Genomic DNA, 26,253 nt, shown 5'->3' with positions numbered 1-26,253 from the left:
CAGGTCCAGAGGAATAGTTTCCTGGACCACCTTTGGTGATTACACTTTTATTCCACTTCGTTACCTCTGCTGCCCTTGGAGACAAAGTGGGTTGTAGTCGGGGTGTCAAGAGAAGACCCTCTATTGCATACTTTTAATGCCCATGGCAAATTTCCACAGCATGGCCAACCTCTCTCTATCCCCCTCACGTATTGTGCTCCTCTAGGAAATTTCTGTGCAATAACCTCAGTTTCATGACACCTGTATTGTAGTTGTACATATGATCATCTTGTCGGAAAGCCTCCGGATCCACAACTGTAGCTGACTCTGGTCGGTTGATTTAGATACCATGCTGTTGCTGTTCATGTCTTACCTACATTTGCTGCACCGATATGACTTTGCCAGCCATCTTGCCTACGCAATAGTCTTTCTTGTGTCAGCTGGTGTGCTGAGAGTCTTCTTAGGGTCTCATAATGATTTTTCAAAATGTAGTCTGCAATCTCAGCTGTAATGTCATGGAGTAGAACTTGTTTTTCTTTGCTAGACATAGCATATATGTCTTTGAATTGTTTGGGTATACTGGTGGTAGATACATAGGCATCTGTAACTAGATCTGTTCATCTAACTTTCATAAAACTAATTTGTCTGTGATGCACTGCTCCAAAATTGGACAGCCTCTCAAAGGTTGAGAAGTAGTTTCACCACTATGCAAAGCAAACCCAATAGCATAGTGTAGAGCTGACATTTTGTCACCTCTTTCTGTAAGCAGTATAGCACCTAAACATATGTTGCAACCTTCTCGTGCCTGGCATCGGTCTTTTTATTTTCTGCTCCCTCTTTCTGGTGGATGCTGCAGCAGCTATCACGACAATCGTTAACTAGGCATTTGAGACCTTAATTCGTTAGTAACCCTGTGAATGTTGAATGATAGCAGTTGTTCAGATGATGTTTTTTTGAAGCACTCTTGCTGCATTGAATGTACACAGCTGCTTAAGCTCTCCATCAATAGTCTCTGAGAGTCGGCGTACTAAAGCAGCGTATATCTTGCTTGTGCTAATTGCTGTGGCTGCAATTTCTTCACTGACTTCGTTTTTCTGATGACATGTCAGTGTTTCTCCCAGTCAAGACAACCACTGGAGCAACACTGTTGTTGTTGGCCATTGTGGTTTTGGATGGTAACCTGCATGAAGTCATTTGTACTAGAAGTTGATAAATATTTCTGTTTCAGGAGGTGCTTGGTAAAGCTGACCTGTACAATTGTTGTAGTGAGCTATGGTCACTGTTGTTTTGTGCCGGGTTGTGTGTTTTGGTATTGATTCCTTCTTTTGCATTAAACTGAGAGGGGGTGCTTTGTCTTCAACTGTTTCATCGGAAAACATTGCTGAGTCTGTGGCCTGCAGCTGCTGCTTTTACGATTGAATCTGTCTAATGCTAGTAGCATTCTTTCCACTTACCGGATGTCCAAATCTGAGCATTCGTAATGTCTTTGTTCTTGACATCTTGGGAATAAGATCTGACTCTTCTGCTTTCCCCTATAGAGAATTTTTGTGACTCGCAAACGAAATGCTTACGATAAGAGTCGACTCGCAAATACGTAGTTCATTTACATAGTTGGGACCTCGATCCGCATGACAGTTATCGCACAAGAGACGCATGCGGAAAGTGTACGGAGATCACATGCACGCGGTTAGGTTGCGAGCATGCGCGTAGCTAGAAATGACCGGCCGTTGAACTTCGATCTGTTAGATTTCGACCTCGTCCGACGTGTTTCTACTAAAACAGCATAACTTTTTTATGTCTACGTGGTGAGTTCTACTTCTATTTTACGTCTAGTGAGTTCTACTTTTTGGTTGAGACTCCTTTCGGGGATGCGACTTGTAGTTGCAGAAGCCTTTATTTATTGCTGTCATCATCTCTGACGGCGACCATGGTTTTGTCTTGTAGGTCTCTGCTACAAAGTCTGAAACTGAAAATGCAAAAATGCATGTGCATAAGTACATCTGTGAGGAAATGACACAAAGCTTGTGGATATATGAGGAGATGAAGCTGATGTTGATTAGACTGTGGTCTACTTTCTAATATTCCACTGTTGGCTTTTTCCCACTCTACATGTCATTAGTTTCTCGTGGGTGAAAAACCACCGTATTAGGGATTTGGCCATTTAACATGGCCCCTTTTTAATTTGGCTTCAGCAACTTTTCTAGAGTTGTTGAGTGCAGTTTGGTGTAATGGTGCCAGGATTTGATCAGCTCGAGATCGCCGGTTCATCTTCAGTACATCATCCTATAAGAAACCATGCAGTTCTTCAGTGTAAGATAGTATTCGTATAAAAGGTTCTCATTTGTCTTACCAGTTTGTTTTCAATGACAGATAGTCTCCTGAGGATTTTCTCATTTTGCTGGAAAAGCGTTTGCTAGAAAATTAAGTGTTTCCTGACTTCGTTGAACAAGTGTTGTTTCCTGGTCATCAATCTGTATGATCCATGAGGATATTACTTGTAATAACTATGTACGTATGGCTACGTTGTGACTTACTGGTGTTTGTTTAAGAGTACACTTCAATGTTTTTGTCTGGATCTTTCAAGTTGTGACGTAGTGGTGTTTCGTTTGGAAGTATCTCTATGTGAGTCTGGATATGTTATAGGAGAACATTTAAGTTATGTTCCGTGATAGTTACCTGTAGTCCTACGGCCCACGGTCAGTTTTTCAAGTCTGTCGCCCCAACAGTCCGATCTAAGTTTTATTATTGATATCTCGACAAACGACATAGAAGAGTGCGAATTTAACATTAGTTAGTCTGAAAAGTGTTCAAAGTAGTAGAACCAAAGATACTCTGCGTTGCCATAGCAACCATGGTTTATTACTCAAAACGGCAATCTTACCTAATCCATCTTATCTAATCAAGTTAGTAGTCTAACTATATAGTATTTCAACTTCGTCAAAATAGAGAAAAATAATCTAAATGTGCCTTTCTAGTCTGTAATATTACTATGTGTGCAGCAAACTTGAAGCAAATTAACAACTAGCTAAAGTAAGTCGGCTGCTCTAGAACTCTGCTTCATCGTCACTTCCTTGGCTGTCTGTTTCACGTCTACATGAAGCGGTTTGGTTGTCGCAGTCTTCACAACCACAAGCATCTGTACGAGGCATCCCTTCGCGTACACAAGAACGTCGACGTGAACTACATCCGGTATGACAACGGCAATTGACTAAAACCATGCAGTAGGTCATCAGGTGCTGGTTTCCGTGTCATCCATTTCATTGTTAATCGATCATTCACAATTGCCCACCCATACCCACAAGGAGAGGGTACAACCGGTTTGGCTTGAAGAGCTCTTACCCAAACTGCGGATTGATAGTTAGCTCTCTGCACGTGCATCTGTAGTGCGTCCTGGGTTGAGCCGTTTATTTCACTAGCCGGAATTAACAACGCCCGTCTCAGCTCTTCAATTCCTTATCTATTAACCGCAGTTCCCACGTCCTCCAATAATCGAACAGACTTTAGAGTAACACGTAAAACAACACCTCGCATCACGTTCGCTTCTAATAGGATCAACCTTGCGGCGAACAGATCAGCCAAAGTAATGACCGCGCCTACTGCCGTAAGGCGTGTTGTCGGTTAATACGCATGTGCGACAGCATGTGCGACAGCATGCACTACCTCCTCTGGTTACCAGCAAATTTTCATCTTTGTTTAGTTGTGCATGCAGCCTTTATAAGGCGATTAGCTGCGGTGTCCATAGCCTCGCAAGCCAGGCTCTTCCGCGCAGTCGCTGAGCTAACCGCACGTGAATCACACGAGGAGAAGGAGCTTTTACCGGAATTGCTCCAGCGCGAGAAGAGCCTGGTCGCTTTCGAGAACGTCATAGTGACGTGGGACCCCCGATCCGATTTCATAGCTTGATAAAGCTAATTCGATTGCTCTTAAAGAGCTAAATGGCGGTGTCTGTGTCACGACTTCACTGCAGCCAAGTAGGCCTACCAAGCAGCGCAGTAGTTTGAAGAACTGAACTCCTTTATTGCCTACGCGGTTACTGTAATTACGTAGCACTCAGAGTTGAAGCAGCACGCAGAGTCCGTGCATTTTCAACACGTCCTGCATGCGTATAGTACGTTGTCAACAAGACATGCACCTACTATGTACTGAGTCAGGTCTATAGACTTGTAGCAAGCCTACAATTTGTTCTAGCCTAGATCTACTAAACGAGATGGCTATGGCTTCATGCAACCAGATGTAGAAAGGCGTGTAGCTAGATATATTTGACCTTTGTCTTGTTCACACACGTTACTAAAATTTCTTAGTAGTGCACGTTTTGGAAGTTCACTGACGCACTAGAAGTACACTCGTTGTGTCAGTGGCAATAGCGACTATATGCATGTTGTATTAAAGAACTAGAGCAAGTATATAAGAAAACTCTATAGATAGGTAGATCAGTGGCTACTGTAGAAGGTTGGAGGTTGCATGTACATGTGTGGAAAGTGCTTGGTCTGGAGAGACAGCTAGACGTCTTTGCTACTATGTTTCCAGTTCACTGTGGAGAGAGCCATTCCCGTACAGAGCGAGCTGCCTGGTAAGTTCAAAGTACCACATATACGTTCATTTCAATCAGTCCTCAACTGTCAGGCTGCGTGAGCAATACACTCCATCTGATGTGGACTCAGTTCCCGTCTGGAAAGTTCAACAAGATGTACGCCACCGCTTTGGTGAAGTGTTGAGTGACAAAGAAATAGGGCTCATAGTGTTCACAGCATTTCCCCAATGTACTAGACGCAAGAAGAAAGGTCAATCTAGGGAATACTACTATGTTGGTTTCAAACCTGCAGTTCACCAGCACTTTGTTCAACAACTGGCACCCACAGAAGTATCAACTAGCGTCCCTACAACACCAGGTTAGTTAATTTGTGAAACAAAAATAGGAATTGCATCATTTCTTATGTTACCTTTCTTGTCCATTGGCAGACATTAACTGGGAAGCAGTGACCTTAGTTGAACAACTGGTACCCACAGAAGTATCAACTAGCGTCCCTACAACACCAGGTTAATTAATTTGTAAAACAAAAATAGGAATTGCATCATTTCTTATGTTACCTTTCTTGTCCATTGGCAGACATTAACTGGGAAGCAGTGACCTTATGTCTTATTTCTGAGATGGAGTCCCTGATTCGGGCAAAAGACCCAACTGTTATCCAAGGTCCAACTACTGAGGATGCCATAGGAAAGTTTTCACTCAGTAGTTTGGCATTACAAATGAGAAGGGAAGCACCACACCTGTATGACTTGCTCATTGCAGTTATACTTCCTCCATTACGATATGATACCTCAAATGAACCAACCAACACCATAAAAGATGCAGAAAAGGGGGCAACTCTTTCCCTGTCAATGCTACTAAAGCACAGGTCTAACAAAGCAATGGCAATTCCACTGATGATGACTATGATGATGATTGGAAGGGGGACTAACCGACAGGTACATGCACATTCTTTATTAGTTGTGAAGAACCACAACCAGAAAAATTTCTGTCAAGGTGATACATGACCTAAACCATCTAGGAGTTGCTGCCTCCTACGATCAAGGTTGGCGATATCTGGAAGGCATAGCAGAAGAACAAAGAAAAGTGAAAGAAATATGCAAGGGACCATGCCTGTGGGTTTACGACAACCTCAACATAACAAAAAATGTAGCACACCAAAGAAAGGGTAAAACAACATTTGCACTATTATAACTCACATTATGACTCGCATCACTGCTTGATGACAGAAGATCAGACTAAAATGTGGAACATGACCACAAGACTAGTAATCCAAATTGATGACATTCCAGCCGATCAGCCAACAGCCACAGCAGTAAGTGATAGAATTACTTTTTGTACAACCTGCTATTATAGTGCACACCCAGTCAAATACCTGTATGTAGACAGACACAGGGATAAAAAGACACAGACTAAATACATCAACACATTCCTACAATCACATTCCTACAATCACGTTCCTACAATCACGTTCCTACAAGCAGTAACACTCACATGAATATACCCAATGACAACAGACAAAGACAATTATTTTAGATCAAAGCTTGAGTAGCTATTGATAAATACGTAGACAAAGAGGCGACAAGACCTGAAAGAAGAAGATATTCTGCCATCTTCAAAAGATGCTGATGAAATCTACGAAAATGCTACGTCCTACCTCATGTTCTTCTTGACAAGCAAATTTGATTACCTCCAACATCTGACAAGTGTGTGTCCACGTCCTGTGCCCTACAAGACACCAACAAAAGCAGTAGTTGCACCACTCGAGATATTAGATATTAGCGAAGGAAGTACGGATGGCAACATTCAAGTCTTAGAAAACTTTGCACGAGACACAGAAAAGTCAGAAACAACACCGGTTGTAAGTGCAGTCAAGCATAAAAACAGACAAGCTCATTTATAATTATAACAGTTCCTGTTTAGCCAATTGTAGGTGACCAACTGACCTGCAAGAATATCAGAGGGGCTAGAAGGCTTCGTTTACCTGAAACACAAGAACTTCACAAGCTTACTTGGGCAAAAGAGTCACCAGGTGAATAAAATTGAACATGTTTTGAATTGAAGAACATCTTAGGATGGCACATATTTCCCTCTTCAGGAGACTTTCACTTCACTTGGGAATGCCTCACTGTTTGTATACAAACTCTCTGGGGTTCAGCAATAGCTATCGGTACCCTGAAACACCTTCAAGACATTGTGCATCGAACTTCAGTTGATAAGAACGTGAAAAAATTTAGACCTGCTGACGAATTTTTGACTCATGTACTACATCAAAAACTTAATTAAGTCATTGAAATAGATTTGAAAAATTAAACTTGTGACTTTGCAGGCCTTTGAAGCTCATCTTATAGCAGCAATATGTAAACATTTTGGAATTCAAAAGAAATCTGATCCCATACCTCATCCCAAGAATATCGAATTTGACTGGCTCAGGAAAAATGCAGAAGAGATATTATCAAAAACTATTGCCATCAAAGATGTTCAGTATCCGGACACAGACGACGAAGATGAGATCTACATGTACCATAGAACTCTACTGCGCATGGGGTATCTCTATACCAATCTAAGACAAGCTATCAGGTATGAGAACGGGCCTGAAATTATACGGATGTGGCGTACCTTCTTGTTGTATTTCCTGGGAGCTGGCAAGTCCAACTATGCGTCAGAGGCTGCTAACCTGCTCGCAAACCTGGCAGCCGACTGGCCGACTCAAGTAGCCTACATTCACACCCACCATCGAACGGTCAACACTGCAGGAAAAGCAGGCCACGGAAAGCCTGTTGATCAACTCATTGAACATTACAACTTGTAATTAGCTACATACCAATTGCATACCTTGCTTTTCAAGTTTAGTTGAGCATTTCTCTCTCTTTCTAGAATCGTCAAAAATGCAGTAAGATCAGCGGGACCTAATCTCACAAAGAAACACTTGGCAGTTGTCTCAAGATCAGCCTTTGCTCTCTATGAAGCCACGCAAATGGCAGATACTACACTAGGCCGACAAGTAGAAAAATACCATTCAGTGAGATCTCCTGATGGTGACATAAACGACATGGTAGAGGTGCTCTTGGCCGAAGAAGTTGTAACAGAAAAAAGTGGGCGGCGTTTAGTGGACTGTAAGTTTTCAGATCCTCGTAGATTAGGCATTTGGAAGAAGGAGGCAGGATGGATCACAAAATTCCTTGCTAAAACGAGCAAAGACGAAGAACGTAGTGACGAACAAGCACAGGAATGCCGGGAAGTAGAGGACCCGGATGATATAGAGTTATTTTAGTAGCTAGCTATAGGCTACTTTTCTTGACTCTCTCTGACGTTTTGGTGGCTTTTAAAAAAGCCGGTTATGTAGAGATTAGAGATTCTTGATAAGGTGATTTCTGTACATTATATACATTGAATTCGAAGTAACTTGTAGGAGGAATTACTAACTCTAGGACTTGTCATTGTGTGGGAAATTGGATATGTCAGTGAGAGCTCCTCGACTACACTGACGTTGTTGGATTTCGCGTGCGGGTAGCTCGTTGTCGTCATCACTCGCGAGCCTTGAACGACAGGCTTCAAGAACAGCGTAAAGGGAGGCGGCATGACGCTGTGAAAGACCAGGTACGCATGCAACCTTCTCCTCTGACGTCAACTCACTGCTGTTCCTGGCTATGTAGTCTAGCAGCTTATTAGAGGCAATGATCTCCACTCCAAGCCCTTTCTTACCCTCTATCTCGGCTGTAGTTGCTCGCCATCTGCTTAAAGCTCTTTTCAATCTCAAGGTGTCTTCAGGCTATAGATATAAGTAGGGTAAGGAAAATTTATACCTCATACATAGTAGAAATGTGTTCCTTCTCACCAAAGTCTCGTCAGTCACCTGAACATGACTTCTTTTATTACTTCTCCGCTGTGAAGGATGGTGTGAGTAGACAAACAGTCTGTTGGGATCCTGGCTGTGAGTAAGACAAGTGCTACAGCAAGGCAAACCCCCTTGTTCTGTCAGGTCGGAGTCCAAGGCTGCCATAAATACACTTCTAATGCATCTTTTACCGTTGACCAAACTTTTCAAGTCATCTTTTACACATTTTGCTTTTAGTTCAGATGGTCTGTACAACAGTACAGTAGTAGCAGGTAGCCCATCTCGTCCAGCTCTTCCAAACATCTGTACACAATAGCTACACAATTGTGCAGGCATGGTCACACACCATGGATAAAAAATACCTGGAACATCTGTGGAATAGAGTCAGGTAGCCCATAGAGGATTACCAATCGGATGTCTTTTATGTCGATTCCCTGAAATAGATTGAAACCGCAATTCTATCAGAATAACTGCATGGCATTCACATTTAGATATATCTATGTTGTAAGATACCATGCCAAATCCAATGGTAGCAACAACTACCGAGACCTGTGAATTTTTGAGCTGGCTCTCTGACTGTCTTCTTCTCTCTGTGGTGAGAGAAGAATGGTGTATTTCTGCAAGCCCAGTCTTCGACAACATCTGCCAAATGGCAGTGGCTGATTCCTTTGTTCGAACAAAGATAACCGTCTTTTTGAAGTCATTGCTTTCTTGTCGTAGGTCTTCAATAATAGGCATTAAACTGAACTGGAGTTATCATTGCAAAGAAGACCTTGCATAACTTGTATACTTTTATTTACAAATTTTATTCATACTAACCTCAGTTGTTGCCTTTTTCTTCATGAACAGAAAAAACAAGTTAGATCTGTTTAAGGATCCTCTGATAACTTTGGGATGATCAAGCCCAACTCTCTCAGCTATGACATCAATGGTAGCCTTTGTTGCTGTTGCTGTAAGCACCATCACTGGACATGTTGCAAACTGTCTAAGTCTGTGTAGCTGTGCGAATTGGACTCTGAAAGAGTCACCCCTGTATCACAAGGTTTCATAACTATAGTATGTCTGTGGATATGTGTAGTGCCATAATAAGTACCATTCCTGGACACAATGAGCTTCATCTATGGCAATTAATGAGATTCGTTTTGTCAGCGTTTTCATTTGCCCTAGCCATTCCAAACTTGTTGCACATTCTGGAGACAGGAAAACTGAAAACACATTCAGGTCTGGTATAGTGTCACGGTGTGTGTACAATATTAATAATATTAAATTTATGTATAATTTAATTACTAGTACATGAAACTTTCTAGACTAAAATGTGAGATGTCATGCACCAACCAAAGTGACAGAGCTGTAGGTCGCTTGTCCTAGCGTACTTTAGTTCTCCCGGATGGACAAATGACGCAGCTCTGAGCCCAAGATGCTTCAATTTCTCCATCTACCACTCATGTAAGTAAATAAAGAGCGAACGATGCCAAATATGCCATTCTTACCTGATCATTCATCAGTGCACGCAGCGGACTTATTACCAGGCAACACAAATTACTACCCGCAATGAGTGGAGGTAGCTGGTAACACAGTGACTTCCCAGCGCTGGTCGTCAAGCGAACAACCGTGTCGTTTCCGTGTACCACTGATCGTATAGCTTCCAATTGACCGGGTCGGAACTCACTGAAGCCAAACACGCTCTTCAGCAGAAGCGTAGCTTTCTCGTAAATCCAGTCACTACTTTTCGGCGACGCCATCACACAGTAGAAATATCTACGCTTTTTGCGCGCCTTCTTCTCTAACCAATAGCAAGCGTACTGTACTTTGCGCTTCATGTATCAAACGCAATGCCATTTAGCTCTTTAAGAGCAATCGAATTAGCTTTATCAGGCTATGAAATCGGATCGGGGGTCCCACGTCACTATGACGTTCTCGAAAGCGACCAGGCTCTTCTCGCGCTGGAGCAATTCCGGTAAAAGCTCCTCCTCCTCGTGTGATTCACGTGCGGTTAGCTCAGCGACTCCGCGGAAGAGCCTGGCTTGCGAGGCTACGGTGTCCAATTCACAGGAAACGAGACGACTTTTCGTCGGCTTTTGTTTGCTGGTATTTTTGACAAATTACAAAACCTGCATGTAGTCTGTAGCTGCATGGATAAGCGCTCGAACGTGTCTTGTGTTGTCACTACGAGATTGAGCTGCCTCTTTCACTGAGAACTCTGCTTGCTTGCGACGGAGAAGATTCAATACATTAGCTTTGGTCGTGTAGTCTTGGTAACACCGACGGTGGTATAGTCTCTTCTAGGAGGATCGTCTGAAGAACTGCGATATCTAAACAAAAATTCGTACGTGGGATCGTCATCTCCTCTTACACAGATACTTTGTTTATGTAGTTTTTCTCAACTGCGATGCAAAAATTGTATAATTGGATCAAATGATGCACTTTCAACAGTATGACACAGATAATAATTCCAGCCAAGACTAACCACCTTTGAGCTTGAAGCAAGAGTTACAGGACAAGCCACTTCGAGTTCAGTCTCCTGGAGTCGTTCAGAGTCCGTATCCGACATTTTGTAACAACTTGTACCAACTGCTTGTATACAGAGTAGGCACAATAATTAATTAACAACAACGATAAAACCTCTTGTAGTAGTAGTAGACTGTAGTACCATGTGTGAGTAGTAATAAATGCGCTTTTTATTACTATTCTATAATGCATGTCACCTGCTGTTGTAAAACCACTACTTTACTACATCCTTCTGTGTCACGCGCATCCATGCGGGTAATTCTTAGCCAGTTCAGCCGTTTACACCCGCATGTTGAGTCATCTGAGTCCGGGCTGATGGTTAGTGATGCACGTACTACGTGCGCTACGCGGTGAAAGAAGCCCGGATATCTCCAAAACGTGAAGCTACCGATTTGATAATTACATTAGTCGAAACCTCATGACAAGACGATTTCAGACCAGGTGTTGTCGAATTGCCTGTACTGAGCGTATTCATTCTAATTCGTCTGTCACTTTTGTCGTAATGTGGTAACGAAACCCGACGGGGGCGTAGCTACGGCATACGGCCGTGCGTCTTCTCGAACGTGTATCGTATATGATAATGATTTAGACATCCTATTCCTCCAAACGTCTCTCTACATTGGCTCGCCACTGGATCCTTATCCACTTTGTGGTCAAAGATTCCCACACCTTCCAATACTGCCTCTAACAATGGTGACGTTTGTGTATTCACCTGGACTGGTGACACCGTGTTGCCGAGGTGCCCACAACCCCCAACCCCAGTTGTGGCTCCTCTTCAAGAGGGACCACCAGAAATCTTAGATAACGAGCAAGCCCGTTGGCCATCGTTACGTGATAGATACATTGCCCATCAACTGGTGATACCTTCATCGCCCCATAGGGTAAATACGCGCATCTGATGGAGTCAGTTTCGATTTTCGATGTAACTGGTTGTGGATTGTTCGTGGCAATATGCTAACCTGTGCTCCCTTGTAGCTTCGGCATCTGACAGCAGCTCTTCAACGTTGGACGTTTGTACTTGTGGGCTAAAAATGCCCACATGGTTACATTTGACGCTGAGCACTTCCGGTTTTGACGCTGGAATAGAACTTTGCTCTACTCCTACGTCATGAAGCCTCGTTGACGCCGCTTTGTTGTTCATAATTCGACGTCCAAGTGGACGTCACGACACCGCGTTGACGTTGACGTCGGCGTCAATATTGTGAACCAGGCTTAGGCTGTAAGTGCCGCTTTCATTCATCCGGGATGTCTGCCGTCTGTCTTCATTTATTTCAATACATTATAAGCACAATTACAACACTAAATATACACTAATCCTTGTCTCTGTCTCAAACTTCAAAAGGCTAATCTTTTGTATCATTATTTGTGTATCTGTCTCTTGGTTCTTTTCTGTGGTGCAGACCTACTTCACGCAAGCATTCAGACCATCCATTCACAACAGAATCATGCTGCCATATAGGGCCTCCTCCATGTTTATAACTAAGATGGTATCCATCTTTGTCGAGAACTTTCCCACATTCACAGTGTGACAGCCAACCTCCAAATAGCATTGGGCAACCCATCCTCAATAGAGCCGCTAAGCGAAACTCGCTGGGATTAAACGCAAGCTTTTCTGAGAAGGGAACCGCTTCAAGCCATGAGCCACTACCTATTCTTTCAACTGATCGTAAACGAGCCTTGCCCTTGGCATCACCAGCTGTCCCTAGACACATCTCGACTTTGCTTGAAAAGACTTGGGCAGAGAAACGGTGCTGAAGCTTTTTGTGTTGTTGACAAGTAGATCACAAAATCCTCTCACCTGAGAAACGTCACCATGACCAAGAGAATCGTTATATTCCACTGTGGCATTGTCCAATGAGACTTGAATATTGTTCGTGTTATTTACCAAGAACTCAGGTGACTCCCAAAGAGTTGGGAACCTTTTAGGTAAAGTAGCTACAGAATGAGCCCAACTTGCTAGATATGCCGCAGAGGCAACATCTCTTACAGACGTCAAACCAAAACCTCCATATTTCACAGGCATGGTACATTGACTCCATTGTGATTCAGTAATGGATTGGAGCGATAGAATAGCCTTGAAGGTGTCTGTCTGTCTGTCAAACACATTTATTTGAACATTTTATCTATGATACATTTCCGCAATGCAAATAACTACATATGCTGTCCAACTGCTATCAATGTTCGTGAACTAAACTAAATTCAAAACAAAACTTGAAGGAACTAGTAACTCTAGAAACTCTAGAAACTCTAGAAACTCTAAAAGCAGCTACACTACGTGCAAAGCCCTAGCTCGGTGTCAGCTAGTGGCTAAAGAACTGAGTGCCATAAAAGTCACTTCTGTTGACACCAGTCAATGAAGATGACTTCTTAGAGATGACGTTCGCATTGCACCTTTGGAGTTGGACCGAAAAGCGTTTGCTCCAGAAGTCGATAAACTCCGCTGCAGTTAGTCTTCCGACTTCATCTGATGACTTCTTTGCTATCTTTTTTAAGAATTTCCATGCATCAAACCCCCATGCTCCAAAGTGTTCCATTACCAATGGAATTGCACTGACAATTGACCCTCCTTGTAGTTGTTGTTTGTTATATTTTGCTCTCTTTCTGTCCGCTCTCCTGTCTGCAGCTGCACCATCAACACCAGCAGATGTGGGGATGATGTCACTGCTTCACGGGTGAGCAAGGGAGATGTCGAGATCGATATTGTATCCAGTGTCGGAGTCGAAAAAAGACGATGTCCGGTCTGTTGTCTGTAGTGATGTACCTGTTCCTTGGCTCCCTGCGATGATGGATATGCAGCTTGCGAAAACAGTCTGACCAGTTGGAAGAAATTGTCTCATGAGACTGCACAGGCCCACCATCTGTTTTACAAGTCAACAAATGGTAACCGCTGTCATCTATGTCAGCACCACAGTTACAGGTCGTTGTCCAATTGGAGAGTGATATGGGCAAACCCAAACGAAGGAAGAACGCCAAGCGGAATTCGCAAGAACTAAGTGCGAACGCTTCCGACGTGGGAATTGCGTTTAACCACGCCCCAGCCCCCTTTCCTTTTGATGAGCGAAGGCGGGCTGCATCTCTAGCATTGGGAAAAATTATCCAATAGATTCTCAGCCTTGGAAGTAGCAGCAACTGAAGACAACTGATGTTGAACTTTCTCAACACTTGACAAGTAGTCAGAGATATGCTTTCCTGGAGGGACAGATTGTGCTATAGCCTTAAATGATTGGAGAGGATGAAGAATTCAAGAGGGTGTCTATGAGAGGTCGTAAATCAGGAAACCGGAATGGCAGATTCTTGATAGCATTAGCCCAGGATGCAACAAATGCAGGTTGTCTCACTGAAAGCAAAAGAAGATTGAAGCCAAAAGTTGTCAGCTATCATGTCATAACCTAAGACTTCAGAAAATGTTTCCTTTGTCTTAGAGTCATGGATTGTAGAGGCGGGAACCAGTAAATCAGGCTGGACTGTCCTGGCCAAGTGGTTCAGGCTGGTGACATGACAGCATCGTAATAACAACATAGCACTTTGGACATCATCTAATTTGGTAAGCTGATTGCACAGTGAAATCTTTGATTGAGCTATTGTGGTACAAGAGGAAGTAACAAATGAAGCTGTACCAATTGGAGAACCAAGAAAGAGAGCTCCTTCGTTAGACACGGGAACTCCATCAAATCCTTTGACAACAGTTGAGGATGAAGTAGAAAATGTCTCGCACTTTTTGTCGGCTATGAGCAAATTGATAGCTAAAAAGGACTTTTTCAAATCACAAAAAGCAGCCAGAACATCTGCCTCACCCAGCAAAAATACCTCATCCAGGTAGGCCAGGACTCTTACTGAAGGGTGAGAGTTCTGGACATTAGTTAACACCGACTGAATGGCGGTTGCAAATATGACAGGTCCCAAAGGATCTCCTTGATGAATTCCTTCCTCAGATGCGATGATAACAGGAGAGGTACCTCTCCTGAAGACAAGCGAGCTGGGTTTTCCATACATTTGAATCACATGGTTGTGCATGAGTACATTACTTGTAATAACTATGTACATATAGCTAAGTTGTGATTTACTGGTGTTTGATTAAGAAGTACAGTACTTTAATGTCTTTGCCCGGATCTTTCAAATTGTGACGTGGTGGTGTTTCGTTTGGAAGTATCTCTCTGTCTGAGTCTGGATATGTTATAGGAGAACATTCAAAATCATTTTCCGTGGTAGTTACCTGTGCAAGAACATCGATTAGAGTGGTGACGTGCTTGAATGAGCTGATGGCAGCTTTTAGTTACCTCAACGTCTTTGCCACAGGTGCTAGTGGCTAAATCCATTTGTGCAACTGCCAGTGGGAGGGATTTACTACATACGTGGTTTGTAGCCTGACCAGCTTGACTGTGACTGAGTGAAAGCTACAGCCCGCGCCAAACTATTGACACATTTACTCTTGGAGGCGTAGCCATGGGTAGTGTGAGGAGAAGCGCATCCGTTTCGCGTTAGTTCGTTTTCTAGATAGAAGAGAACTACTGTGTATGCTCGTAGTGTAATGACTTTGGCACGCGCAAGTGGGGGGTATCAAGAATGAGCTATTATTATAGCGCTGCAGGCTAAATACATCACTGAAATATCACGTGACCATACACTACATGACATCACTCCCCTCTAAAAAGTGTGTACAATACTCTTCTCTAATTAGCTTAATTAGCGAATAGACTTAATCAGAGTCCATACTAGAATCAATGCCAGAATCCATTAGGTAATCTCCGTATCGCTGTGGGCGACGTCGATTGCGGACGGGACGTTGGATTCGAACTGCATCATCACCATTGTGGTCTTCACCCATACTGTCTTCGTTATCATTCTCCAGTTGGTCCATATCGTCATTGCTGCCATTCTCCGGTTGGTCAACGTCTCCTGAACAACATTCCCATTCCTTGGACCCTTTATCCCGTCCAGGATCCGTCTTATCGTGTTGGAGATTATCAATCGGTTGACATATCACTTCCGATCGTTTATTCGATGTGAGATGTGCGGGCCTTGACTTGTATGGTTTCATCCGATCGTGATGAACAGAATAACTTTCTTTCCGCGACATCTTTGCAGCAAATAGACGACATCTGACAAAGGGAGACAGTGATCGAGACTTCTTCACCCGTCGAGACGTTGCTGTTATCCATACCAGGTCACCGATCTTATACTTACGAAAATTTTGAACTTTTTTTGATATTGTTGTTGTCTAGCTTCCTTCATCTGCTTGGATCTACTTTCGACATTAGCGTACATTTCTGCAACTTTCTCCTGTTCTTGGTCAGCATACACGGTAGGTAGTTGATGTTCATCTCTCGACTCAGAATATACCAGATCCGCTGCTACGTGTAACATAGTTCTTGGGGAATCTTTGAACGATTCTATAAGGTGTATCCCCCATGGTTTCGTGGTATGCTGTATTGTGAGCAAATTGTGCCGCAAAGAGATGGTCATACCAATCTCGTTGATGTGACGCAACCATCTTAGACAAAGATTCACCCAGAGAGCGGTTAAGACGTTCAACAGATCCATTAGCCTGTGGATGATAAGGTGTAACTGTTGAAAGCGAATGTCGAATACCGTATTGTTTGCAAAATTCTTTAAAGACATGACTTACAAAACAAGGACCATTATCTGAATGAAAATGTGTTGGAATACCATACCTTCCAATCCATTCTTGTAGTTTCTCACAAACTTCATCGGCTGTTTGTCTCCGTATGGCACACATTTCTGCATACCGCGAGAAGGCATCTTGTATAACAAAAATGTATTGATATCCGCCGTCGGTTTTCGGTAGAGGACCTTTGATGTCCATTTCAATAACCTCAAATGGTTTTGCTGATGACGGTCTTTCCAACAGGGGAGCTCGAGCTTTAATGTTGACAGGCATTCTTTCAGCACAAACAGTGCAAGATTGCGTGTAGTTTTCTCCATCTTTACGAACGGTTGGCCATCAAAAACGACTCAAAACCCGAAGCAAAGTTTTCTTAGAACCCTGATGACCTGCCAAATGTTCATCGTGCGCCAGTCTAAGAACCTCTGGAATTAACTTTGATGGTGTACCACAATTTGTGATCCAACTCCAGGATTTGTTCTATACAGAATATCAGTTGAAGAAATGTGTAATTCTTCTTTAAACAAGTGCTGCATGTCCGAAGACAAGCTTGCAGCGGAAGCAGAAATATTCTTCCTCAATAGGTCGTTGCAATGATGCAGTTCGAATCCAACGTCCCGTCCGCAATCGACGTCGCCCATAGCGATACGGAGATTACCTAATGGATTCTGACATGACCAACGCCATCGGCATCCGCCGACCTGTCAAATGTTAATGATCGGCAATTATGACGTCGTGTATTTTCGCCAGTTGACAAATGACTGGAACCAGACGATTGACTGAAATCACGTGAAAGTGCCGGCATCGTCCCGCTTTGTTTTCTCTCACCGATACCTGCTATCTGTAAACGATGTACTTCACTTAATTCTGCCACTGATTTTAAAGCTGTATCTCCACTCAAACGAAGCTGAACTTGGAACTCATGCGGCAACCCTTCCAAAAACGCGTCTCGAGCCACTGTAGTTACCGAATCCACGTCAAAACTAGGGTAAGATAAACGAACAAGTCGTTGAACATCATGACCAAACGCACCAACAGATTCTGCAGTAACAGCCCATTTCCGTCGTCGTAGGTCAGTAACTGCCTGCATGCGATCTGCTCCGCCACGTAGAAACTCACGTTTTAGCGAACTGACGATTGCGTCAAAACTTGTTTTGTCGTCCACCGACAGGCGTCGGTAGTTATCAAATGCAGCCCCTTCCAAGCGTGATGCTAGGGCGAGAGCCCTCTTTTCTCCAGAAAAACCCTTCAACTGTGACCAGACAGTAACGCGATCCAGAAATACCAGCAAGTCATCATAACCTTCAAAGGCTGTAGGTACACAATTGTCCATCTTGTCACCAATGTAATGTCTTTGGCACGCGCAAGTGGGGGGTATCAAGAATGAGCTATTATTATAGCGCTGCAGGCTAAATACATCACTGAAGTATCACGTGACCATACACTACATTACAGTAGGTTCGCTATACTTTTGGAAACACACAAGTGCGCATCAGTAGCTTGTGTTATCCTTTTATTTTTTGATAGTATTTCCCCCGCTATCTACACAAAGGCGCATATTCGGCTAGACATGCGTTCGACGTATGGCGACAGATCACAAGCGTGAGCAACTGCCACTCCGCCTGAATTGCGTCTTAAGTTCGTAGACGTTTTGAGGCCTACGAAGCTCAACACGCCTCTTAATGACCGCCCAGAGGTTTCTATTGGCGCAAGATCTACTGAGTTAGCGGGCCAATCGAGAACCGTGACGCCGTTGTCTTGCAGCCACCGCTGAGTTTGACGAGCTGTATGCGTAGGAGCATTGTCAAGCTGAAGACGCCATCCGTCTGGGTAAAGTGTATCAGCCGATTCAAGAAGACACTCTTCCAGAATGTCGATAACAATGGCGGTTGTCATGTTTGTCTTGAACGTTTTCAAAACAGTTGTTTCGCGCGAGCTTATCCCACTTCAGGTGTGGATTTTTGGGGCCTTGACAAGGAAGCGGATTGACTGGTTCAACAGCTGCTGGAACCCAGACATGGACGGTATTGCGGTACAGCTGAAAAGTGGTCTCATCTGTGAAGATTGTTTTGTTCCAGGCATCAGCTGCACGGTCAGAGCACCAGTCTACACTTCTCTTTCTTTCGCTTCAGTTAGCAGCGGAATGTTTCTAGGTAAAGTGTACCGATAGCCTGCGTCATGAAGTTCTCTTCTGATGGTGGCAGAACTGACGACAACTCCTTCCTGCGCTGCCATCTGATGGGCAAGTTTGTTTGCTGACTTTTGTTGTTCCATGTTGTGTCATGTTCATTAGTGATGTTCGCTATTTTTCTGCTAGTTTTCTTGGTCTTCCACCGGAAGTTCTGCGTTCGATTCCTTCTCCAGTGTCTAATGTCTTGATGGTACACTGTAGAGCGAGAAACAGTTCTATCTCTTGACAGATCTTGGATGGCTTCTTGGTACCAGAGCGGTGTAATAGCAGAGTATCGCGGAGTTGCCTTTCACGACTCATTTTGACGATGGAAAAGGTCTCTAAGCGGATGCGCAGACTATGGAATGGCTTTTGTGATTGCTTTTCAGATGTTTGAGAAAACTTTTGCGCGCGTTTCTTATTAACTAGGAAAACAAGAAGACTTTCTAAAATTAGTACAAGTAAACCGGAAATGTGTCATATTCTGTTGTGTATTTATTGTCTACAGGTAAATATTGTGGTACATATTCTGGAATTGCTTGCAAATACGGGGGAATTGCCTGACCTAGAGTTTGGGATTTGTGATCCAAGCTGCATAATCTACACATGCCAATACTGCTGGTACGTATCAATACATTGGAAAATTGAAGTGTAATCGCACTTCATCTCAGGTACTTGATTCTCAGAGAATAATTGACATGACCGGCTTTGGTTTTGCAGCTTCGGTGGCTACCGAATTTTTTGTTTGTGTAGACTTTGAATCTGAAGTGGAGAAAGAACGTCTGGTTGCTATTAATGATAAGCTTGGTCAGATTGGAGGTGGATTGGGTTTGTGTGCGTGTGTGCGTGTGTGTGTGATAACTGATGGGTTGTGTGCAGTATATACTGTAAATTATAATTATACGCAATAAATTATGAAAGAGAAGCCTACAAAGTAAAATAAAAAAGGTGGAAAATGAACCCTCGTGCCACAGCAACATCAGTAATCCAATTAAAATCTAAACGTCTTCACTGCCACTAGATCTGGCAACAAATTAGGCATAAAATGAGAATCTACAGGCTCAAATCGTTTCCTTCTTCTAATGGTGGTCTGGACACTGGATTCGCCACTGAGATCTTTCCCTGGGACGTAATCCGCGCTGTAGTAGTATCGGGCGAGGCGCACTTTACCTTTGTATACTATAGCCTAGGAGGACATTAGCTTAAATCTTGTATATTGAGAACTAGTATTATTTAATGGCGTATACCCCATTTGTACACCAGTATACACAAACAACTAGCAATGAGCAATTTTCTTATTCTGTGTATTTTGTCTAGAAGAAGCTGCGCCGTGTACACGTGTGATGGAAATTTCATAAACTGAAAGTCCGAATGGCTGCGTACTGTATATTGTTATATAACCAAACATTCCATCAAGGAGATAAAACGTAAACATAGTCGGTTTATAATGTTTATGTGGACGGTTGCAATCTATCTTTGCGCGTTTGCACACGCACGAACACGCGGCTCGATGAGCCGGCTTGAAACCTCTGCTGCACCGTGCGCATCTTGCACTCTAATCTAGACCAGAGGATGGCAAGAAGACGCGAAAAAGACGTACGACGCACGCAGAATCGGCCCGGTGAGCCGGCTTACTCCGACTGCAGCGAACGCATCTTGCACTCTCTACCCGTTATGGCAATTACAGAACTCCGGCCCATCTCATTTCAGGCCGCCAAAGTCTCGTTTCTGGCCGTCGGAGGCAATCCGGGCGAAATCCGACTCGACCGTTCGTCTCCAACGGCCGAACTCGACCGGGCCGCTGCGTTTCGCGACGATCCAAGAGAGGCGTCGTGTCGATAGGCGCGTTACAGACATCCAGAGAGACGGAAGCGTGGGTTGGCGTATTAAAGTATAGGATTGTTAATGTAACGGCTTGTGATCCGTCTCCACCGTGAATGGCTCTGGTCTTCCTAGCAAATACTTCGCGAATCGTTCACATCCCCATGTATTCGCCAGTGCTTCTTTTTCCACTGTGATGCATAGCGTTTTTCTGCGTTAGTAAGGGCACGTGAAACGTATGCAATGGGTGCTCACCATTCATCCTATTGTACCTGTAATAACACTGCCCCATGCAGTAGGACGACGCATGCCCAGATACTATGGTTCTGTGTTCTGGACAGTAAGTAATAGGCTAACACCGGCGAACTAGCCAACAGCTGTTTCAACTTTCCAAATGTTTTTGTTGCTCGGGTTTCTGACCCCAAGCAGAGCTTTCCTTGAGTAACTCGCGTAACAGTCCGGTCACTTCTGACAAGTTCGGTAGGAATTTAGCCAAGTACGTTACATGTCATTAAATCGACGCAACTCATTTCGTTTTGGGAGGAGGCATAGCAGTTAGAGATTCAACTCTGCTGTCATATACCTATTACGGATGTAAAGAGATGTTGTAGTACATAAATATTTTGAGTGTTGGCAGCGTTGGAAGTGTGCGACACCTGCACTAGAGCATAACAATTTGCGTAACTGAAGCCTTGGACACAAGACCGTCTTGAGAAGAACGCAACTTGGGTTTACAGCGTTTTTTCTTGATTTAGCTAATGTTGTTTTATACGTAGTTGTACTCACACTGCTCCGTTTATTAATTAGGCGGTAAATCTACGCCATGATAGTTGGATCGACGTGTGTGCTGCATGGTTTAATGCATACATGGTAGGTGGCAGTTGTTCAGCTTTTGGCGATTTCTTACTAAATAGTTGGTACCGTGCTAGACTAATAGACGCACACATTGGTATAGCCTGTATTAATGGCATACCGACGTGTCACACCGTTCCATCGTCGCAGTTGCGAGTTGAAATCTTAGAGTCTTTGAGGTTTCTCAACGCAACGCCTCTCAGCAACTATTGTTCTATTCAGAACAGCGCGTAACGGCCCAAAGGCTCCACGTATACAAAAGCAAATGCATGATATACATATGTACCAGCAAACAGTTATTCTACAGCATAAAGTTGATAAAGTTGGGGGGGCTCTAGCCCCCCAGCCCCCCCGGCTCCGCCGCCCCTGAGTATGACAGAGATAATAATTCCAGCCAAGACTAACCATCTCTGAGCTTGAAGCAAGAGACACAGGACAAGCCACTTTGAGTTCACTCCCCTCGAGTCGTTCAGAGTCCGTATCCGACATTATTTTGTAACAACTTGTACTGACTGCTTGTATACAGAGAAGGGGTAATAATTAATTAAAAACAACGACAAAACCTCTTGTAGTAATAGCAGACTGTAGTAGTATACTCACAACTAACATACCACGTGTCAGTAGTAATAAATGCACTTCTTATTACCATTCTGTACTGCATGTTAACTGCTGTTGCGAAACCACTCCTTCACTGCATCCTTCTGTGTATCGCGCATCCATGCAGTTAATTCTTAGCCGGTTCATCTATTTACACCCGCGTGTTGAGTCATCTGAGTTCGGACTGATAGTTAGTGGTGCACGTTCTACTACGTGCGCTACGCGGTGAAAGAACCCCGGATATCTCCAAAACGTGAAGCTACCGAGTTGATAATTACATTAGTCGAAACCTCATGACAAGACGATTTCAGACCAGGTGTTGTCGAATTGCCTGTACTGAGCGCATTCTTTCTAATTCGTCTTTCACTTCGTCGTGATATGGTAACGAAACCCGACGAGGGTAGCTACTGCATACGGTCGTGCGTCTTCTCGAGGGTGTATCGTATATGACATCCTTATCCACTTTGGGGTCAATGATTCCCACACCTTCCAATACTGCCTCTAGCAATGTTGACGTTTGTGTACTCACCTGGACTGGTGACAACGTGTTGCCGAAGTGCCTACAACCCCCAACCCCAGTTGTGGCTCCTCTTCGAGAGGGACCACCAGAAATTTTATCTAACAAAATCGTTGGCCGTCGTTACGTGACATACATTGCTCATCAACTGGTAATACCTCCATCGCCCATATGGTAAAATACGCGCATCTGATGGAGTCAGTTTCGGTTTTCGATGTAACGGGTTGTAGATTGCTGGTGGCAATATGTTAACCTGTGCTTCCTTGCAGCTTCGACATCTGAAAGCAGCTCTTCAACGTTGGACGTTTGTACTTGTAGGTCGTTTAGCGAGCGCTGCAAGGCCTCAAGTTGTCTCTGGACATTGAGCTTGTCTAGTTGTAAGCATTCCTTTCGCATTGCGCCTCGTCTTCTCTCTCCGCGTACAGCATTTTCTCTTCCTACTTTATCGACTGTCAGCAGGGGCGGATGCAGGAAAGAGTTTGGGGTGACCCAATTTTGACATCAATTTAAGGAAACCGGGACTCCGAACGCAGTCACTGGACTTGTACTGTAGGTCATCTAAGTTTACATATTTCGTCAAACGATGGCGCAAAAGAACAATTCTTCAATGCTCACACAAGGACACACACACACACACACACACACACACACACACACACACACACACACACACACACACAAACAAACAAACAAACAAACAAACAAACATAAACTAGTCTACACTTCATCAGAGTCGACAATGTTTGCCAATTTTAGTCTTCTAGGGTGTCGTGTAGCACATATATCTACAACATCTAGATCGATGTCTAATCCGTAATGAACATACATCAGAGCTAACCGTTCATGCGGCTCTGTGTCATAGTAGCCCTTAGGTACGTCTTGAGGTATGTCAGCTCACTGTTTGCCCTCTCTGCTTCACATGAGGTAACGCCAATGGTACGTAGAACCTTCAAGAGTGCATAAACGTTGGGATAATCCTGTTCAATGCATACTTTCAATGTGTCTTGGACAGTGGACGGATGATTGGTAGGTAGTCGTCTCCATTTTTTCTCCCAAAGAGCGAGTTCAACGTTGAAACCCAATGGGCTTGCAAGATCAACTGGGTAGGTACGCACAAACCGTTGAATCTTATCCTGAAGCCGCAGTTCTGGTTCACGATCTTGGCAAATGATAGGCGGGATCAAGTGAAGTCCTTCAGCACAGATCTTACCTAGTGAAGAAAACCTAGCTTGCAGCTGAGCCACAAGCTCTTCTAAATAGGGTATCCCCAACGATCGTCTGTAGTACTCTTCCGGAGTTTCGGCGGGAACGTTGTCTCTGTTTCTTTGCCGATTGCACACTCTTGGTAGAGAAGGATCCACTTTCACCGCTGCTGCAATTTCACTTGCCTTCTTGTACCAGCTCGAAAAGTCTCCACTCACTCTAGACAGTACCTTTTCTAACGCTGTTCTTACGTCGTCTACACTCCTGTTTGCCCTGACGTCTTGTGCCCTTTCTTGAAGACTACTACTGAGCGCCTTGGTGTATCCCGTGCAGTTCTTCACTGTCAGTAAAGTAACAATGAACTGAAATTTTGTAATGACCGCATGAAGACCTTGGGACTGGACATTAGTGTCTCTGTTAAACGACTTGTCATTCGCCATTTCGCAAAGGGACTGCTCAATAGCAGGGTAAAGTTCGCAGAACAATTCCAATGCGTCGTGTCTTTCTATAAATCTTGTTTGACAGGTGTCCAACAAGTTGGTCCTTCGAGACTCTGGGAACACACATTGTACCCATTCCTGCAAATTCTTGTTCCTCTTTGGAGAATAGTTTTAAAACAGGACTATCTTTTCAGCGCTGTCTACCATGTTTCTCACCAACTGTTGCTTTGAGCACTGACTCAAAGAAAGATTTAATCTGTAAAAGAAACCGAAAATACTTTGATTTCACATGTCTGCACTAAAGGGAGCGACAGCGTGATTGTGGTTGGATTAAAAGACAACAATAGTTAACTTCTTACCAGTGACTGGTGCAATGAACATATGTTGCCAAAGGGTAGTCTCTCTGAATAATAGCTGCAGTGCGGTTGATATGGCCAGACATATTGGAAGCTCCATCATATGTTTGTCCTCTGCACTGTTGCATGTCCAAACCCCACCTTTTAATGGCGTCCATGATGACCGAAGCCAAATCTTGGCCTCTGGTTTTGCCAGTAACATTGATGAACCCCATAAAGATCTCGTGAAGGCATTGCAAGTGGAGAGACCAGTCTCCAATCCGAGTGGAACGAACAAACTGCAGCAGTAGTTCAATCATATAGCAGTACGACATCCAAAACGCTGCCGTCTGTCCGCGATCAGAATCGGTGAACTTCATATACGCAGATTGTGTACATTGAAACTGTTTTGAAGACATCATTTCTGCATAATTGGTCTTTGAGGGACTCGGTCGTAACTCTTGCAGTGACGGACGCAGCTCTAAAAGGGCCTGTCGATGTGGTAGGCTAGTAGAGTCTTCAAACGCTTGCCAGCTTAAGCGTTGAAATGCTTCTTCGTATAAGACTTTGTGGACACGCATAGCACGGTTGTAGTGCTTTCCCGATATTACACCTACATACAGATTAAACAATTTCTTAATAGTAGGATAATCTACAGAACAGCCGTGTTATCAATTTTTACCATTTTCGGCGCTTGAACCAACCAACCCAGATTCAATGATGGTATCTCTAAGACCGGCGTCATCGTACCTTTTACCTATGACGGCTAAGTACGTAATACAAATGTGGAATGCCCCCATCCTTAGTACAATTCTCTTGTAATCTTTTGATGGATTGTAAACTTTCAATGTCCAGCAAACCACAGATCCAACCTGCAGTGTGTGAATCGTTGTCCACCAGCCAACATTATATAATAAGACGAGGCTGTAAAGTTTGTGCTCTACTGTACTTTCCTGGTGTGAGCTTCAGCACAATTGCATTCCTTAAAATAACCGCAAATACAATAACTTGTTTATGACACTGATTGGAGGCAACAATGTCAGGGCATTGGTTGGTGTCACAGAACCCTGGAACTGGAAGAGATCAGTAGCTCTCAGACAGACAGACAGACAGACAGACAGACTTCTGAACCCAGGTACTGAGTACGTAGTCTCGTTTAGCCAGACCTTAACCCTGCCGTCAAAATTCCAGGAGAGGAATGGTCTGGTGAGGTTCCTTTGATCTTACCATGTACTTGTACTTGTACTTGTACTTCCTTACTTGTACGTACTTGTGCTCTGCATGTTTCTAGGAGGTATCCTAGTCCAGTAAGAAGCTAGACGCTAGGCTGTATGGCGACGTACTTGTGGTGAAACATGCAGAGCACAAGTACGTTGCCATACAGCCTACCGTCTAGCTTATCACTGAACTAGCCTACTTCCTGGTCCGAACACATACGTGCACACACACACACACACACACACACACACACACACACACACACACACACACACACACACACACACACACACACACACACACACACACACACACACACACACACACACACGTGCGCGCGCACACACACACACACACACACACACACACACACACACACAACACACACAGACCAGTATATGTACTATCATTCATGTCACCAACCATATAACGACCAATGCCATGGTATGTACGCTGTTTGAAATAAAATGCCAATTGGCTAAAGGCATATCTCAGGTATACCTACAAGCGTCAACAACAACATGAGTGATACCATCAATAAGAGATAGCATCATCTTAAAGAAGAATAGTTAACTTAACGTAACTTAATTTAATAAATATTGTGTATACACACATATCCTATGC

At 43.7% G+C, this 26,253-nt stretch overlaps 5 protein-coding genes and 1 long non-coding RNA gene across 7 annotated transcripts; 1 reads left to right on the top strand and 5 right to left on the bottom strand.

The window, feature by feature from the left end:
* Positions 1–4,427: 4,427 nt before the first annotated feature.
* On the top strand, positions 4,428–7,964 carry LOC134181305 (uncharacterized). Of its 2 annotated transcripts, none has more exons than XM_062648554.1 (11): positions 4,428–4,549; positions 4,603–4,868; positions 4,939–5,016; positions 5,087–5,445; positions 5,504–5,675; positions 5,740–5,822; positions 6,078–6,368; positions 6,431–6,539; positions 6,606–6,769; positions 6,837–7,315; positions 7,385–7,964. In XM_062648554.1, exons 1-11 carry the CDS (start codon positions 4,497–4,499, stop codon positions 7,779–7,781), a joined length of 2,451 nt encoding a protein of 816 aa, XP_062504538.1. In that variant the 5' UTR covers positions 4,428–4,496; the 3' UTR covers positions 7,782–7,964. The 2 variants fall into 2 exon arrangements, with proteins under 2 accessions (XP_062504538.1, XP_062504537.1); XM_062648553.1 differs by having other exon boundaries at positions 5,737–5,822.
* On the bottom strand, positions 4,636–5,102 carry LOC134181307 (uncharacterized). Its single transcript, XR_009970123.1, has 3 exons — positions 4,920–5,102; positions 4,797–4,856; positions 4,636–4,742 (listed from the first exon to the last, which is right to left on the bottom strand). It is a non-coding gene; the product is annotated as an uncharacterized LOC134181307 (long non-coding RNA).
* LOC134181306 (uncharacterized) lies at positions 7,935–9,296 on the bottom strand. Its single transcript, XM_062648555.1, has 3 exons — positions 9,165–9,296; positions 8,346–9,092; positions 7,935–8,279 (listed from the first exon to the last, which is right to left on the bottom strand). Exons 2-3 carry the CDS (start codon positions 8,679–8,681, stop codon positions 7,935–7,937), a joined length of 681 nt encoding a protein of 226 aa, XP_062504539.1. The 5' UTR covers positions 8,682–9,092; positions 9,165–9,296.
* LOC134181551 (putative ATP-dependent DNA helicase Q1) lies at positions 8,684–10,087 on the bottom strand. Its single transcript, XM_062648823.1, has 4 exons — positions 9,836–10,087; positions 9,165–9,344; positions 8,859–9,092; positions 8,684–8,779 (listed from the first exon to the last, which is right to left on the bottom strand). Exons 1-4 carry the CDS (start codon positions 10,085–10,087, stop codon positions 8,684–8,686), a joined length of 762 nt encoding a protein of 253 aa, XP_062504807.1.
* A 7,047-nt stretch (positions 10,088–17,134) lies between these two features.
* Positions 17,135–17,823, bottom strand: LOC134181550 (uncharacterized). The gene has a single exon (XM_062648822.1). It carries the CDS (start codon positions 17,807–17,809, stop codon positions 17,135–17,137), a length of 675 nt encoding a protein of 224 aa, XP_062504806.1. The 5' UTR covers positions 17,810–17,823.
* Positions 17,824–23,016: 5,193 nt separating this feature from the next.
* On the bottom strand, positions 23,017–24,076 carry LOC134181549 (52 kDa repressor of the inhibitor of the protein kinase-like). The gene has a single exon (XM_062648821.1). The coding sequence runs from the start codon at positions 24,074–24,076 to the stop codon at positions 23,267–23,269; it is 810 nt and encodes a 269-aa protein (XP_062504805.1). The 3' UTR covers positions 23,017–23,266.
* Positions 24,077–26,253: the final 2,177 nt, after the last annotated feature.

Source organism: Corticium candelabrum, chromosome 6, assembly GCF_963422355.1.
Source record: "Corticium candelabrum chromosome 6, ooCorCand1.1, whole genome shotgun sequence".
NCBI classification, from domain to species: domain Eukaryota; kingdom Metazoa; phylum Porifera; class Homoscleromorpha; order Homosclerophorida; family Plakinidae; genus Corticium; species Corticium candelabrum.
This window is presented reverse-complemented; position numbering and strand designations above follow the sequence as displayed.

What these genes read in the sequence shown, in the direction of transcription:
- LOC134181306 (XM_062648555.1), bottom strand. Translation starts at nt 8,681, where the DNA reads ATGCCTGCACAATTGTGTAGCTATTGTGTACAGATGTTTGGAAGAGCT. An exon ending in AGGTGACTGACGAGACTTTG is followed by an intron (nt 8,280 to 8,345) that starts GTGAGAAGGAAC and finishes TTATATCTATAG; the next exon opens with CCTGAAGACACCTTGAGATT.
- LOC134181549 (XM_062648821.1), bottom strand. Translation starts at nt 24,076, where the DNA reads ATGGCGAATGACAAGTCGTTTAACAGAGACACTAATGTCCAGTCCCAA.
- LOC134181550 (XM_062648822.1), bottom strand. Translation starts at nt 17,809, where the DNA reads ATGGACAATTGTGTACCTACAGCCTTTGAAGGTTATGATGACTTGCTG.
- LOC134181551 (XM_062648823.1), bottom strand. Translation starts at nt 10,087, where the DNA reads ATGGCGTCGCCGAAAAGTAGTGACTGGATTTACGAGAAAGCTACGCTT. An exon ending in GTGCACTGATGAATGATCAG is followed by an intron (nt 9,345 to 9,835) that starts GTAAGAATGGCA and finishes CAATTCGCACAG; the next exon opens with CTACACAGACTTAGACAGTT. An exon ending in AGAAAAAGGCAACAACTGAG is followed by an intron (nt 9,093 to 9,164) that starts GTTAGTATGAAT and finishes TGATAACTCCAG; the next exon opens with TTCAGTTTAATGCCTATTAT.
- LOC134181305 (XM_062648553.1), top strand. Translation starts at nt 4,497, where the DNA reads ATGTTTCCAGTTCACTGTGGAGAGAGCCATTCCCGTACAGAGCGAGCT. An exon ending in CTGACGAATTTTTGACTCAT is followed by an intron (nt 6,770 to 6,836) that starts GTACTACATCAA and finishes GTGACTTTGCAG; the next exon opens with GCCTTTGAAGCTCATCTTAT. An exon ending in CTCATTGAACATTACAACTT is followed by an intron (nt 7,316 to 7,384) that starts GTAATTAGCTAC and finishes CTCTCTTTCTAG; the next exon opens with AATCGTCAAAAATGCAGTAA.